The following is a 17788-nucleotide window of genomic DNA, read 5'->3' as shown; positions in this document are numbered from 1 at the left end:
TAATTTATCCGTGCCTGAACACGCCGCTATGCGCAGTTATGTGAAGGAATCCCTGGAGAAGGGACATATTCGCCCATCGTCATCACCACTGGGAGCAGGGTTCTTTTTTGTAGCCAAGAAGGATGGTTCGCTGAGACCGTGTATTGATTACCGCCTTCTTAATAAGATCACTGTTAAATTTCAGTATCCCTTGCCATTGTTATCCGACTTGTTTGCTCGGATTAAGGGGGCTAGTTGGTTCACTAAGATAGATCTTCGTGGTGCGTATAATCTGGTGAGAATCAGGCAAGGAGATGAATGGAAAACTGCATTTAATACGCCCGAGGGTCATTTTGAGTATCTAGTGATGCCGTTCGGACTTGCCAATGCTCCATCTGTGTTTCAGTCTTTTATGCATGACATCTTCCGTGAGTATCTGGATAAATTCCTGATTGTTTACTTGGATGACATTTTGATCTTCTCAGATGATTGGGTCTCTCATGTGAAGCAGGTCAGAATGGTTTTCCAGGTCCTGCGTGCTAATTCCTTGTTTGTGAAGGGATCATAGTGTCTCTTCGGTGTGCAGAAAGTTTCATTTTTGGGGTTCATCTTTTCCCCTTCTACTATCGAGATGGATCCGGTTAAGGTCCAAGCCAACCAGGATTGGACTCAGCCGACATCTCTGAAAAGTCTGCAAAAATTCCTGGGCTTTGCTAATTTTTATCGTCGCTTCATCTGTAATTTTTCTAGCATTGCCAAACCATTGACCGATTTGACCAAGAAGGGTGCTGATTTGGTTAATTGGTCTTCTGCTGCTGTGGAAGCTTTTCAGGAGTTGAAGCATCGTTTTTGTTCTGCCCCTGTGTTGTGTCAACCAGATGTTTCTCTTCCGTTCCAGGTCGAGGTTGATGCTTCTGAGATTGGAGCAGGGGCGGTTTTGTCACAGAGAGGTTCTGGTTGCTCAGTGTTGAAACCATGTGCTTTCTTTTCCAGGAATTTTTCGGCTGCTGAGCGTAATTATGATATGGGCAACCGCGAGTTGCTGGCCATGAAGTGGGCATTCGAGGAATGGCGTCATTGGCTTGAAGGAGCTAAGCATCGCGTGGTGGTATTGACTGATCATAAGAACCTTACTTATCTCGAGTCTGCCAAGCGCTTGAATCCTAGACAGGCCCGTTGGTCGTTATTTTTTGCCCGCTTCGATTTTGTGATTTCGTACCTTCCGGGCTCAAAAAATGTGAAGGCGGATGCTCTGTCTAGGAGTTTTGTGCCCGACTCTCCGGGTTCATCTGAGCCGGCGAGTATCCTCAAGGAAGGAGTCATTGTGTCTGCCATCTCCCCTGATTTGCGGCGAGTGTTACAAAAATTTCAGGCGAATAAACCTGATCGTTGTTCGGCGGAGAAACTGTTCGTCCCTGATAGATGGACTAGTAAAGTTATCTCTGAACTTCATTGTTCGGTGTTGGCTGGTCATCCTGGAATCTTTGGTACCAGAGAGTTAGTGGCTAGATCCTTCTGGTGGCCATCTCTGTCACGGGATGTACGTACTTTTGTGCAGTCCTGTGGGATTTGTGCTAGGGCTAAGCCCTGCTGTTCACATGCCAGTGGGTTGCTTTTGCCCTTGCCGGTCCCAAAGAGGCCTTGGACACATATTTCGATGGATTTCATTTCTGACCTTCCCGTTTCTCAAGAGATGTCAGTCATTTGGGTGGTCTGTGATCGCTTTTCTAAAATGGTCCATCTGGTGCCCTTGGTTAAATTGCCTTCCTCCTCTGATTTGGTGCCTTTGTTCTTCCAGCATGTGGTTCGTTTGCATGGCATTCCTGAGAATATTGTTTCTGACAGAGGTTCCCAGTTTGTTTCAAGGTTTTGGCGAGCCTTTTGTGGTAGGATGGGCATTGACCTATCTTTTTCCTCGGCTTTCCATCCTCAGACTAATGGCCAGACCGAACGAACCAATCAGACCTTGGAAACATATCTGAGATGTTTTGTTTCTGCAGACCAGGATGATTGGGTGTCCTTTTTGCCGTTGGCTGAGTTCGCCCTTAATAATCGGGCCAGCTCGGCTACCTTGGTCTCTCCATTTTTCTGCAATTCTGGGTTCCATCCTCGTTTCTCTTCAGGACAGGTTGAGTCTTCGGACTGTCCTGGTGTGGATAATGTGGTGGACAGGTTGCAGCAGATCTGGACTCAGGTAGTGGACAATTTGACCTTGTCCCAGGAGAAGGCTCAACTTTTCGCTAATCGCAGACGCCGTGTGGGTCCCTGACTTCGTGTTGGGGATCTGGTTTGGTTATCTTCTCGTCATATTCCTATGAAGGTTTCCTCTCCTAAATTTAAACCTCGTTTTATTGGTCCGTATAGGATTTCTGAGATTCTCAATCCTGTGTCTTTTCGTCTGACCCTCCCAGACTCCTTTTCCATACATAATGTATTCCATAGGTCGTTGTTGCGGAGATACGTGGCACCTATGGTTCCATCTGTTGAGCCTCCTGCCCCGGTTTTGGTGGAGGGGGAATTGGAGTATATTGTCGAGAAAATTTTGGATTCTCGTGTTTCTAGACGGAAACTCCAGTATCTGGTTAAATGGAAGGGTTATGCTCAGGAAGATAATTCCTGGGTTTTTGCCTCTGATGTCCATGCTCCAGATCTTGTTCGTGCCTTTCATGTGGCTCATCCTGGTCGGCCTGGGGGCTCTGGTGAGGGTTCGGTGACCCCTCCTCAAGGGGGGGGGGTACTGTTGTGAATTCTGTGGCTGAATTCACTCCTGTGGTCACAAGTGGTACTGCAGCTTCTGAGCTTCCTCCCTCAGGTGTTCTGGTGAGCTCGTTGGCTGCTTTGTTATTTAACTCCGCCTGATTCTGTCTTCCTTGCTCCTTGTCAATGTTCCAGTGTTGGATCTGAGCTTCTGGATCTTTCCTGTGGCCTGCTGCTCTGCTTAGATAAGTGCTTCTTTGCTTTTGTTGCTACTTTTTCTGTCCAGCTTGTCTATTCGTTTTGCTGGAAGCTCTGAGACGCAAAGGGTGTACCGCCGTGCCGTTAGTTCGGCACGGTGGGTCTTTTTGCCCCTTTGCGTGGTTTTTTGCTTTAGGGTTTTTTGTAGACTGCAAAGTTCTCTTTGCTATCCTCGCTCTATCTAGAATATCGGGCCTCACTTTGCTGAATCTATTTCATCCCTACGTTTGTCTTTTCATCTTGCTAACAGTCATTATATGTGGGGGGCTGCCTTTTCCTTTGGGGTATTTCTCTGAGGCAAGTCAGGCTTGTTTTTCTATCCTCAGGCTAGTCAGCTCCTCAGGCTGTGCCGAGTTGCATAGGTATTGTCAGGCGCAATCCACAGCTGCCTTTAGTTGTGTTTAGGATAGGTTCAGGTATTGCGGTCTACAGAGATTCCACGTCTCAGAGCTCGTTCTATTGTTTTTGGGTTATTGTCAGATCACTGTATGTGCTCTGATTGCTGACACACTGTGTCACTGGATTGCCTACATAACACCACCCCACATGGACGGAATAGTACGTCTAATGGCAGAAAGGGGTTAATAACGTGATATCATAGACCTATTGGAAAAGAGAAGAATTAGCTGGGTAGAAAGGCAAAATTATCAATTGTAAGTGCTGTATAATATGATCACTGTAATATATTACGAGGATAAAAGTTTGGGTGGTTGTGCTTCTTTAAATACTTGCATAAGGTACAGGCATGTGTAGCCTCTTTTGCTCCAAATCCAGAGATCTCTCCATTATAATAGTTTGTGTTCATAATATGGACCTTACTAATAAATGATATTTGTATTGCCTATATACCCATTTTTGTAACTCCTTTCTTTCTTTTTTTCTTATGTTAAACTCGGTAAAAGAAAGAAAGTTGCAAATATTTAAGGATACCTTATATACTCGAGTATAAGCCGACCCCCCTAATTTTGCCACAAAAAAATGGGAAAACTTATTGACTCGAGTATAAGCCTAGGGTGGAAATGCAGCATTTACCGGTGAAATATAGTGCTCTGCACCGTTCATTATTGCCCCATAGCTGTGCCATATAGTGCTCTGCACCGTTCATATTGCCCCATACAGTGCTCTGCACCGTTCATATTGCCCCATACAGTGCTCTGCACCGTTCATATTGCCCCATACAGTGCTCTGCACCGTTCATATTGCCCCATACAGTGCTCTGCACCGTTCATATTGCCCCATACAGTGCTCTGCACCGTTCATATTGCCCCATACAGTGCTCTGCACCGTTCATATAGCCCCATAGATGCTCCACATAAATCTGTGCCGCTGCTGCTGCAATAAAAAAAAAACACACATACTCACCTCTCTTGATTGCAGCTCCCGGCGTCTCGTTCCGGCGTCCGGTCCCAGCGTCTCTCTGCTCTGACTAATCAGGCAGAGGGCGCCGCGCACACTATATGCGTCATCGCGCCCTCTGACCTGCACAGTCAGAGCAGAGACGCTGGGAAGATGGAGCGGCGCCGGGAAGATGGAGCGGCGCCCGGCGGCTGGAACGCGGACAGGTGAATATTACATACTTACCTGGTCCTGGCGTCCGGCTCCTTCTCCCGGACAGCTGTCTTCGGTGCCGCAGCTTCTTCCTCTATCAGCGGTCACCGTTACCGCTGATTAGAGAAATGAATAGGCGGCTCCACCCCTATGGGAGGTGGAGCCGCTTATTCATTTCTCCAATGAGCGGTCCCACGTGACCGCTGAAGAGGGGAAGAAGCTGCAGCACAGAAGACCGTGGGACAGCAGGGACAGCGCCAGGATCGCTGGGACTAGGTAAGTATACCTCAGCCCCTCACCCGCCGACCCTGCCACCCAACTTGACTCGAGTATAAGCCGAGAGGGGCACTTTCAGCCCAAAAATTTGGGCTGAAAATCTCGGCTTATACTCGAGTATATACGGTATGTATTTTTTTATTTCTTTTTTTTTTAGTAGTTAAACTTGTGCCTGATGTGCTCTAACTGGGCACCACACTGAATAAAAAAAGAACTGGAGTGTAAGCTGAGTTGGTATACATGCAAATAGGAGCATATTCACACTGGCCATTAAACAGACAAAACCTAAGACAGAGACAAAATGAACATATACCTGCAGTAAGTAAATAAGAAAATGGAAAAGTGCATTCAAATAACTTTTGTTATTTAAGTGCACTTTTTCTTTTACTTATTCATTTACTTACAGCAGATTATATGTTCATTTTGTCTCGGTCTTTGGTTTGGGCACCACTTTGGCCTTCTCTATGAAGTCTCTCTATGAAATCTAATTAGCTAAGACTGTTTGCAAGTTCTAAAAGAGACTTGTAAGTTTGTTTTTTGTTTTTTTGTCTAACCATGGCTATAATAAAATAGCCTTATTTATTTATTATGCTTTGATTTTATAGTGCTATCATATTCTGCAGTGCTTTTCAGACATTATCACCACTGTCCCCATTGGGTCTCACAATTTAATTACCTTATTACTGAGTCTTTGGAGTGTGGGAGGAAACCCTCGCAAACATGGGAAGAACATACAACTCCTTGTAGATTTTGTCCTTGGAGGGATTTGAACCCAGGACCCCAGTGCTGCAATGCTAACCACTGAGCCACCATGCTGCCCCGACCTTGAAATGTCAACTGCATGAAAATTTAGCCCCCTGATTTTGTGACTTGCGTGGATTCAGAAGTTGTGGCATTGCATGGTGTCTGCTATAGAATGCAATATTGGGAAGCGATGTTAACCCAGACTATATGACATAATTAGATGGCTATGTGTAAATGTTTATTGCAGTCATATTTTTATTGTGGAGACATACTTTTTAATAGGCTGTTCACAGAAACCTCAGAAAAATGCTCAAGACTTATACTTAAACATTATGTTGATATTTTTACCAACTGTGGAGTAGGCCATGCTCAGTCTCTGTCACCCAAGGGTCCACATACGGTATATTCATGGGCAAAAGTTTTAAAATTGACACAAATTTTGGTTTTCACAAAGTTTGCTGCTTAAATGTTTTTATATATTTTAGTCAGATGTCTCTGATTACTGAAGTACAATTATAAGTACCGTATTTCATACATTTTTAAACGTGTATTGACAAATACATCAAGTTTATGCAAAGACTCAATATTTACAATGTTGACCCTTATTTTTCAAGACTTCAGTAATTCACCCTACGTTTCTGGGTTAAATCTGAGTTTGCGACAATCTATTCTTGCCTAATCAGTGCATTGAACTTATCATAATTTCTGTACTTTTGTGTGTCCTCCTGCTTTTTGGGGATTGATTACAGGTTTTTAATATGATTGATACCTGGGGTCTTTCCTGGCCAGGGACCCAAAATTTCAATGATTTGTTCATTGAGCCACTTAGTTATCACTTTTACCTAGGGACATGGTGCTCCATCATGCTGTAAAAGCATTGTTCATGACCAAATTGTTCCTGGAATGTTGGGAGAAGTTACTCTTGGAGGATGTTTCAATACCATTCTTTATCCAGAACAATGTTCTTACACAAAATTGTGAGATGTCCCACTCCTTTGCATAAAATGCAACCCCACACATGAAAGGTCCCAGGATGATTTACTATTTGTATGACACAGGACTCATGGTAGCGTTTCACTTTCTCTTCCCTGGACAATCTTCTAGTTATCCCAAACTGCTCCCAAATAACTTTACCCCAGTCCTCTACTGTCCGGCCCCTGTACTTCTTGTGCATAATGTCAGTCTGTTGAAAACACAAGGATTGGACTGCAGAGAGCTGGAAGAATGATCGATCAAAGGCAGTCGAATACGGCACTCTGTTGAAGGTAAAGGTGCTCGGATATGATCCCAAGCTATCAGAACAAAATACCGTAATAAAGAACTCTAACGCTCATATATTTATGGCCACAGTCCTTAGCGCTGTCCCTACTAGCGACGGTGGTCTCATTTCTCTCAGCACATCTCTTCTCCTTTACTCTAAACCCCGTGGCCATACACATGTGAGTGTCGAATTTCTTTATTTTGGAAGAATGGTTGTCCAGAGAAGAAAAGCTGAGCACTACCATGAGTTCTCTGTCATGCCAACAGTAAAGTATCATGAGACCATTCAAGTGTGAGGTTGCTTTTCATCCAAAGGAGTGGACTCAACTCACAATTGTGCCAGAACACTGCCAAGAATAAAGAATGGTATCAAAACATCCTCCATGAGCAACTTCTCCCAATAATCAAAAGCAATTTGGTGATGAACAATTCTTTTTCCAACATGATGGAGCACCATGTCACAAAGCAAAAGTAATACGGTAACTAAGTGACTTCCATCCTTAAAAAGCAGGTGGACAAACAAAGACTCAGAACTTTTTATAAACTCCAAGCACTGGTTAGGCGAAAATGGGTTGTCATAAATCAGGATTTGACCCAGAAGCTGAAATCCAGCATGGTAAGACGGATTGCAGAAGTCTTGAACAATAAGGGTCAATGCTAAATATTGAATCTTTGCATAAACTTGATGTATTTGTCAATAAAAGTGTAAAAACTTATACTACTACAGTAACCGTAGAAACATCTGATTAAAATATCTAAAAACACTGAAGCAACAAATTTTGGTGAAAACCAAACATTCACATTCTAATAATTACATGGTTGAACCATTGAGCACTGATTTTGAATTCTGTGAATAAATGTTTAATTGTAATTTATTACTAATTAACTCAAATGTGTTATTTTGTTATTTTCTTTCAGTACACATTTTGGAATTTTATACCGAAGAATCTATTTGAACAGTTTAGAAGAATAGCAAATTTTTATTTTTTAATTATTTTCCTTGTACAGGTACGTTTTTGAAATTCTAACACTTAATTTATTGTTCTAAGTTTTATTTATTTGTGTTATCTTTTTGTAGTGTATACTTTTCAAATGCCTAGCATATCCACACACAGGGCATTATATATTTTACTGAAATTAAAATATTTCATTATCTTCAATACTCCAGAATTTTGTCATATTCTAGTTAGCCAACATTTACATTTTCTAAATCTCATAAGCCGCTTCTAAGCATCTTTGATGCTCTGTATTTGACTAGCAAAATAAGCCTGTTGGACCCTTTTTGCACTCTTATAGCCTGTAGGCTTTTGGAAAATATCACCTTTACCTGTACACCTGTTATACCTTATCCTATGATTTTATTATAACCTTATGACTGCAAATAACCAACCGTTCAGTTAATAAATTATACTTACCTTGCCTGGAGTCAGTGTAACTTTTTTCAATTCTAGTTCAGACTAGAATAGTTTAACTCTGTCTAAAAAGTGAATAATGCACCATCACACCTCAGAAGAGGGCAATCAATGAATTATTTGCCTTCACTATACTCTTTTAACTTGTAGATTTTATAAACTTTATTGTGACTATAGATCTGTGCATTTTTATACGGCTGAATATCACCCAGTTCACTTGGGAGTAACTTGCATGAAGTGATTTCTGGCTTTTCAATTTCACAACCTACAAATGGAATTCTAAATTTCTTTCCTATCATTACAGTGACCTTTTTAATTTACAAGAGGAAAAATCCATGTTAGTTAGTGAAGTTCAAAAGTATCTGTGAAAGGTATATAGAGGAAAATCAATACTATAAATTGCATGGCAATTATTGAAAGTACTAGATGGTTGCCCGATTCTAACGCATCGGGTATTCTAGAATATGCATGTCCACGTAGTATATTGCCGAGCCACGTAGTATATTGCCCAGACACGTAGTATATTGCCCAGCCATGTAGTATATTGCCCAGCCACGTAGTATACAGCACAGAGCTAAGTAGTACATAGCCCAGCCACGTAGTATATTGCCCAGCCACGTAGTATATTGCCCAGCCACGTAGTATATTGCCCGGCCACGTAGTATATTGCCCGGCCACGTAGTATATTGCCCAGCCACGTAGTATATTGCCCAGCCACGTAGTATATTGCCCGGCCACGTAGTATATTGCCCGGCCACGTAGTATATTGCCCAGCCACGTAGTATATTGCCCAGCCACGTAGTATATTGCCCAGCCACATAGTATATTGCCCAGTTACGTAGTATATTGCCCAGTGACATAGTATACAGCACAGTGACGTAGTATACAGCACGGAGCCACGTAGTATATTGCCCGGTGACGTAGTATATTGCCCAGTGACGTAGTATATTGCCCAGTGACGTAGTACACAGCACAGAGCCACGTAGTATATTGCACAGCGACATAGTATACAGCACAGAGCCATGTAGTATATTGGCCAGTCATGAGGTATATTGCCCAGTCACGTAGTATACTGCCCAGTGATGTAGTATATTGCCCAGCCACGTATGTCACAGGTTAAAAAATAAAAAATAAACATACTCACCTAACGATCCGAGGGCCCCTTGTAGTTGTAACATACTCACCATTTTCGTCGCTGCTCCTCAGCGTCCCGTCTCTCCGCCTCCTGGGATCCAACGGCGCTGTGCCGATGGGCGCGCGGCTGCCACCATCTTGCATTCCCAGGATGCATTGCGAAATTACCCAGATGACTTAGCGGTCTCGCGAGAAAACTAGGTCTTCTGGGTAATTTTGCAATGCATCGCTGGGAAAGGAAGATGGCGGCAGGCGCGAGCGGCTCAGCGGACAACGGAGGGTGAGTATAGCAGGTTTTTTGGTTTTTTTAAATTATTTTTAACATTACTTTTTTTTACTATTGATGCCGCATAGGCAGCATCAATAGTAAAAGGTTGGGGACACACAGGGTTAATAGCGGCGGTAACGGAGTGTGTTAGCCACGGCATAACGCGGTCTGTTACCGCCGGCATTAACCCTGTGTTAGCGGTGACCGGAGGGGAGTATGGAGCTGGCGCCGGGAACACTGACTGCGGGGAGTATGGAGTGGAGCGCCGGGGACACTGCGGGGAGTATGGAGCGGAGCGCCGGGGACACTGCGGGGAGTATGGAGCGGAGTTGCGTGGAGTATGGAGCGGAGTGCCGGGGACACTGCGTGGAGTATGGAGCGGAGTGCCGGGGACACTGCGGGGAGTATGGAGCGGAGCGCCGGGGACACTGCGGGGGGTATGGAGCGGAGTGCCGGGGACACTGCGGGGAGCAGGGAGTATGGAGCGGGCGCCGGCCACTGACTGCGGGGAGTAAGGAGCGGCCTTTTTCTTCCGGACTCTGCCCGTCGCTGATTGGTCGCGGCAGCCATGACAGGCAGCTGGCGAGACCAATCAGCGAATGAATAACCGTGACAGACAGACGGAAGTGACCCTTAGACAATTATATAGTAGATGTCTCTTATCATTCTGGACACTTAGTTTTCATATTACAATAAGTTCCCATTTCATCAATGTCTACATTTATGTTTCATATGGAAATTTGATGATAAAATCTAATTTGCCTGTAATATTTTTGGGAGAACTGAAAGTTGTCACTAAAAATGGTGGACTACAGATTTTATATTTTTAGACCTGCTTTCCATGAAAGATTTTCATTTTTGGGAAGCAACATAGTGCACCATCTAGTAAAGGGGAGACTGATAGTATGCTATGGATATTTATGAAGAGCTATAGATTGCATGACCTTTTAAGATACCCCGTGACCTAGCTACAGCTTTCACTTGGCGGCGGCTTCTAAATACAGCAAGGGTTCAACAATTAAACAATTAGAGGATTGTGAGGCTAGTGGCTGGAGATATGGTGCCCAGCCGTCTCTCCCAATTCTTCAACTGCTTCCAATCAACCTGTCATGGCCGATTAACCCCTCTTAGTACTATGTGTACTAAAGCGTTACTCTAGATTTATATCACAGAGGACATGCTCCTCTGTGATACATATCTGCCATCCACTGTGTGTCCGGCAGCCACCTTTCAGTTATATATTCTATATTAAAATTCTGAAAGTAAGTTTATAAAAAAAAATCACAAATCCATGCAGCTCCTTTACCAATGTTATCCTTTCTTCTACTGCAACAATGATAACCCCTTACAGGTAAATGTGACACAGTTTTCATATGTGCATAAGATTGGGATATGAATGTTAGGATTAAATCATGATCATGGGCTCTGCTTAGTCCTTTAGCAAAGCCACAATCCAGGAGCTCTACACACCTCCACACACAGAACCATCTGTCAGATAAAGAGGTCCCAATTTACAATTTGAACCCCACACTGGGGTGGAGATGTGGTGAGCAGCCCTCTCTCCCAACTCTTCAGCTCCTCCCAATCAACCTATCATGGCCGATTAACCCCTCTTAGTACTATGTGTACTAGAGAAGTAGTCCAGGTTTATATCACAAAGGACATGCACCTCTGTGATACATATCTCCCATCCACTATATGCCACGCAGCCCCCTTACACTATGTATGTATATAGTACATATATATAGTATATATATGTGTGTGTGTATGTGTGTGTATATGTATATATATATATATATATATATATATATATATATATATATATATATACATATATATATATATATATATATATATATATATATACAGGGTGGAGCGCGGTAATTTGCTTTTTTGCACTGCATGCTGTGGCGGCACTGTCGGTCGAAGAGAGGGGAGAGTGGGTGTGGCTTACAGTGGCTGATGGGAGATTTGTATTCCTCTGCCTTTCAGTTGCCATCATGCAGTGGACACGTGAGGAGAGGTCATTTTGTGTTGAAGCGTATTTTTCAAATGCCCACTCGATCATTGCAGTGCAGCGTGCTTTTCGTTTACAATTCGCTGTTCCTCCACGTGGACGTGTTCCTGGACGGCAATCAATTGTAAATTGGGTGAATGCATTCAGAACAGCAGGGAATGTGTCATGTGTACGAAGGGGACCTGAGAGAAGGATTACAACACCACAAAACATCGAGAGAGTTAGAGCAGCAGTACTGCAATCTCCGAAACGCTCTGCTCGGAAGCAATCATTTGCTCTTGGCATTTCAAGACGTTCTCTCCACCGGATTCTTCATGATGAACTGAATTTTCACCCGTATAAAATGTGCGTGGTCCAACATTTGTCAGCATGGGACTATTTGACACGACCGTCCCAACACCTTGGAAGACCTAAGGAACAATATTGAAGCTGAAATTGGCAGAATACCAGTGGACATGCTTGTTAGAGTTCATGAAAACTTCAGAAAACGTATGCAGCAGTGTGTGGATAGCGAAGGTCGACATTTGCCAGATACACTATTTAAAACCATGTAATTTAAAAATTCCATTACTGTTCAGTATAATTAAAATATAAAATAAATTTTTCTAATGATCATAATTTTTTTATTTCATTCCCAAATCAGCAAATTACCGCGCTCCACCCTGTGTATATATATATATATATATATATATATATATATATATATATATATATATATATATATATATATATATATATATATATATATATATATATATATATATATATATATATGTGTAATCTATATATAATCTATATTAAAATGCTGAAAGTAAGTTTATAAAACAACTCACAAATCCATGCTGCTCTGCTGCTCCTTTTCCAATGTTGTCCACTCTGCTACTGCAACAATGACAACCCCTTACAGGTAAATGTGACACAGTTTTCATATGTGCATGAAATTTGATTTGAAATTTTAGGATTAAATCATGAACATGGGCTCTGCCTTTAGAGCTTCAGTTTCTTGATGGCTAGCTCTGGCTGTTTTACCCCAAAGGCTAAAATGTACTAGATAACATAAGTCTGATGAGAACTGAAAGTACCTTGTTGACTACCTTCTTGTACCAAGGTAATTAGAGTAACATCTGTTCTGTTTAGTCACTGGGCATTAGGAATATCTTCTCCCATGTACAGTAGGGGGTACAATCACATGTGCATCATGCCCACCTCTGCTTTACATGTACAGTAAACCTGTAAACATTACGTAAATGAACATAGGGTGGTGGCCATGAAATTCTTTATTTTGACAGATTCTCTGATGTATAAAAGGTTTGAACATGCACAATATGATATTTTTTATGTACTGTATACATGACACCTAACAACCTGACAAGTAACATTCACTTATCTTCTTCTAACATTACAGAATGCATATTTTTACTTTTGCAGGAAGAAACTATTATACCATAGAAATAACTGGGCTATAGTGTATATGTCTGATATAGTAGTATAAATTATCAAGTCATACTTAGCAAGGGGGCTCTGAGGGATTTCTTCAGAGATAATGTGTGCAAACTGTAAAGCGCTGCGGAATATGTTAGCGCTATGTAAAAATGAAGATTATTATTATTTCACCAGCGCGGACATTAGTTCAAGACATGATCTTCAAGTGTCTTTGAAATAGAAAATGTCTTTTACAATAATATCAAAAAAGACCTAATCTAATAACCATGTATAAGTATATAAGGGGACAATACAAATATCTCGCTGAGGATCTGTTTATACCAAGGAAGGTGACGGGCACAAGGGGGCATTCTTTGCGTCTGGAGGAGAGAAGGTTTTTCCACCAACATAGAAGAGGATTCTTTACTGTTAGGGCAGTGAGAATCTGGAATTGCTTGCCTGAGGAGGTGGTGATGGCGAACTCAGTCGAGGGGTTCAAGAGAGGCCTGGATGTTTTCCTGGAGCAGAACAATATTGTATCATACAATTATTAGGTTCTGTAGAAGGACGTAGATCTGGGGATTTATTATGATGGAATATAGGCTGAACTGGATGGACAAATGTCTTTTTTCGGCCTTACTAACTATGTTACTATGTATGTTACTATGTTACCTCTCCCAACAGTAGACTATATTAAGGAGTAGACAGGAAACCAGCCAGAATAGATTTTTCCCTCAGCGTCAAATACTATGTTTCTATTAATGTGGTCCGGAATTCCTGAGAGACCCCCTCCGCTTTGTTCCTTGGAACAACAGAATAGACAGCTGACATGTAAAGATGGAGGAGATGAAGGCTGATTCATCCTTCTTGTAACTCATTGTTATTCCAATTTTTTTCTATGTTCCCATAAAAATGGATGGAGAGAGCTGCGCCCATTTTTTTTATTGTAAACTGAATGCATTTAGACCCGCTCTCATAATAGATGCAGGTCACAGAAGTGCCATAACTGTCCCGGGTAGAACAACCCTTTTCAGGTAGTCATGGCGAGGTACATGAAGAAGGCAGTACTGTAATGTCATGGGGTATCTACTGGCGTGTAAATGGCTTATTTTGACCACAATAAATTTTCTTTGATTTCTGGTGTTTGATAATGCCTTTATTTCACAGGCTGTACAAATTAATAGGTGGAGTCAATATTTTATATTTTGTGGTGTTTTTCAGCTTATCATCGATACTCCGACCAGTCCGATAACCAGTGGCTTGCCACTATTCTTTGTCATCACTGTGACTGCAATTAAACAGGTAACTAATTCTTTTAATACCTAATGGCACCCATAGACATTAGATTTTAGTTGTTGAAAATAAATAATTTAAACTAAAGTAATGAATCATTGAGTAAGTAATCAAAAATGAATAATTGACCGATCATTGTTTGAACTAACAGCTGTGCTTGATTTGTTATTTCGTCCTCCATATTCATGAGCTCTGTATAACCATGCCCCCATCACTGATTGGCAGCTTTCTGCCTATGCACAGTGTACACAGAAAGCTGCCAATCCGTGGTGTGGGCGGGGTTATACAGAGCTCCGCATTCAGAGAACTGGTAGATCTGCAGCAGATAAAATTGGAATGTTATCAAAACTGCAGTATGTGATACATTAGGGGAATCGGGGTTTTTGCCCTTACAGAATGCTGATCTTGGAAGGGGTAGCAAAAACCTGGTGATTGAATCTCTTTAATGCCAAGGCAATTTTTATTTTTTGATCTTTTGTTTTTACATCCCCTTCTTCCAAGAGGCATACCTTTTTTTTTTTTCCTGTTGACATGGCCAATATGAGGTTTTTTTTTGTGTAACGAGTTGTCATTTTGAATTATGCTCTTTATTTTTATATACTATGTACTGAAAAGAATGGTAAATTCCAAGTGTGATGAAATGAAGAAAAAAAATCAATTTCCTGACGTAGGTTTTTGAGTTTTTTGGTTACACTATACATCGTTTGGTAAAAATTACCTGGAAACGTTTCCCACTCATTACGATTACGGTGATACTAAACTTGCATAGATTTTTTTCTATTTAAGTAGTGAAAAAAATTAAGACGTTTGTAAAAAAAAAAAAAAAATAAATAAATAATAATAATAATTTCTGTCATTTCCCGAGACTGAAAATGTTTTTATTTTTTCACCGATGGAGCTGTGTGATGGCTTGTCTTGCTATTGAAGAGCTGATGATACCATTGTGGATAGATATGACATATTGATTGCTTCTTATTGTGTTTTGTTGTGTGGTGTCAAAAAAACGTAATTGTGGTGTTTTGATTTTTTTCCTTATAGTATTTACTGTACAGTTTAATAATGTAAAAAATTTGATAGCCTGGACTTTTACGGATGCAGTAATGCTCGATACATTTATTTTTTACATTTCTTTATTTTTTTATGGGGAAAAAGAGCGGTGTTTCAAATATTTGTAATTTGTTTTATATTTATTTCGAAAATCTTTTTTTTCCTCATATTTTTTAGTCTCCTTAGGAGATTTGAACCTGCCATCGTCTGATTGCTTACACTATATACAGCAATACTATACTATTCCACAATGTAGTGAAAATCCCAGTCTCCTATGAAGCTCATGATAATCTTCACAAAAGTACCAACTTGTCAGTGATGTGAGCGTTTAGCAGGTCCCGACTGCCTTTGCAACCCATCCCGCTCCTTGTGACCTCGTCGGGTTTGGGCGATGGAACCCAAAGCACGCTAGAAATGGCAGCCATTTAAAGGCCGCTAGTCAAGATTGCCACTGTCAAGACCCCAGTTCTAGCCTCGGCTGTTACACACATGCCCGCTATTTATTTTAGCCACCATTTGCAGTGGGTGTAGCTCCTGAGCCTGCTCCACACTTCCCACCCACACCATGACATATGTATACTTCATGGGGCATTAAAGTGTTAATTCAAAGAATCGACCATGAACAATCTTTTATTGTAAGAATATTCCCAAAACGATCATTTGTCTCTTGGTGTAGCAGAACATACAGTAGATGGCCATTATTGACCAAATGGTGTATGTGTATGGCTGCTGTCCGCATTCTCTTCATTCTTTAAGCGGTCATTCAACCAACAACTTACTTTATTGTGTATGGTGGCCTTAACAACCAATATTTTTCAATATAAAGTTCACATCCTCTTAACCTTCTTATCGTTATTACCCGTACAGGGCTATGAAGACTGGCTTAGGCACAAAGCTGATAATGCCATGAACCAGTATTCTGTCCATGTTATCCAGCATGGCAAATTGGTCCGAAAGCAAAGTCGAAAACTTAGGGTAAGAGTCAATTTCTTAGTCTCCTTTCTATGCAATAGTGATGATATAGATTGCCCCTATACAAAAACATGTAGGAACGCATGAACATGCTGTAGACCAGCTCTTTTATAACAATCCAGTATTGTTAAATTAAAGTATGATGTGATGAAAAACAAGAAGAATGTGGATTTATCATTCTATGTATGTTTGTACTACTATGTATATGTCAATTTGGACTTCCGTTTATATCAGAATCACAGCTGGACTATCATAAATATTCTTACAAAGTTTGCTTATAAATGTAATGATTACATGAAATTAAAAATGGTAATATTTTTTATAACTACCCATCCCTGTTAAAATGCCAGGTTTTGTAATGTAATAAAATCATACCAAGAAGAATCATCTCAGAACTTTTTCCACCTTTTAGGGTATGTGCACATGCTGCGGATCCGCAGCGGATTGGCCACTGCAGATTCGCAGCAGCTTTCCATGCGTTGTACAGTACAATGTAAACCTATGGAAAACAGAATCCGCAGTGCACATGCTGCGGAAAAAACAGCGCGGAAACACTGCGTTGTTTATTCTGCAGCATGTCAATTCTTTGTGCGGATTCAGCTGTGGTTTACACCTGCTCCACAATAGGAATCCGCAGGTGTAAAACCACAGGTGGAATCCGCACAAAAAATGCGATACATCCGCGGTAATTCCGCAGTAAATCTGCAGGTAATCCGCAGTGCGGTTTGCCTGCGGATTTTCAAAAACAGGTGCGGAGAGCAGAGGTTCCATCAACAAGTGCACATACCCTCAATGTCCTATAATTTGAACAATTAAATAAAAAAAAAACATAAACTGAAATCTTTTCAAGTGAAAAAAGAAAAATAAAGAACTATTATAATTTGGTTGCATACATATGCACACTCTAAAACTAATACTTTGTTAAAGTCCTCTTGAATTTATGACAGCGTTCAGTTTTTTTTGGGTAGGGGTTAATCAACATGGCACATCTACAATTGGCAATATTTGCCCACTCTTCCTTGCAGTAGTGATCCAAATCTGTTAGATTGTGAGGGCATCTCCTGTGTACAGCGCCCTCTTCAAGTCAATCCAGAAATTTTCAGTTGAATTCAGGTCAGGCCTCTGGATGGGCCATGACCAAAGTTTTGCGGAAAGGTGAAATTCTTCATCTTCTGCTTTTTTAGCAGAGGCCTAACGTTTTATTTTGCAAAATTTACTGATATTTTGAGCTGTTCATATTTCATTCCACCTTGACTAAAACCACCCGAAAAGCAGCCATAAAGAATAATACTTCCTCCACTATGCTAAAAGGTGTTCTTTTGGCGTTGCGCAGTGTTGGCAAAACGTTTAAACTTAGTCTCATCAGACCATAACAAGCTCTCCCACATGCTTTTGCAGACTTGATGTAGGTTTTGTCAAAACATAGCTAAGCTTGGATATTTTCCTTTATATGTAAAAGCT

At 41.2% G+C, this 17788-nt stretch overlaps 1 protein-coding gene across 6 annotated transcripts in view; it reads left to right on the top strand.

Moving 5' to 3' along the window:
- Positions 1–17788, top strand: part of ATP11A (ATPase phospholipid transporting 11A) — a 290835-nt gene that overhangs the window by 184308 nt on the left and 88739 nt on the right. For 5 of the 6 annotated variants that reach the window (XR_011319339.1, XM_069757899.1, XM_069757898.1 and 2 more), the window contains exons 3-5: positions 7681–7770; positions 14237–14317; positions 16223–16330. Coding sequence is in view for 4 of the 6 variants with exons in the window: in XM_069757899.1 (XP_069614000.1) it covers positions 7681–7770; positions 14237–14317; positions 16223–16330 (279 nt within the window). In the remaining 2 variants the exon portion in view is untranslated. Of the gene's footprint in view, positions 1–7680; positions 7771–14236; positions 14318–16222; positions 16331–17788 lie in introns of those variants that run through there. The other variant, XM_069757902.1, reaches the window with a different exon arrangement.

This window comes from Ranitomeya imitator, chromosome 3, assembly GCF_032444005.1.
Source record: "Ranitomeya imitator isolate aRanImi1 chromosome 3, aRanImi1.pri, whole genome shotgun sequence".
Lineage (NCBI taxonomy): Eukaryota > Metazoa > Chordata > Amphibia > Anura > Dendrobatidae > Ranitomeya > Ranitomeya imitator.
The sequence above is the reverse complement of the archived record's forward strand: the minus strand, read 5'-3'. Positions and strand labels throughout refer to the sequence as shown.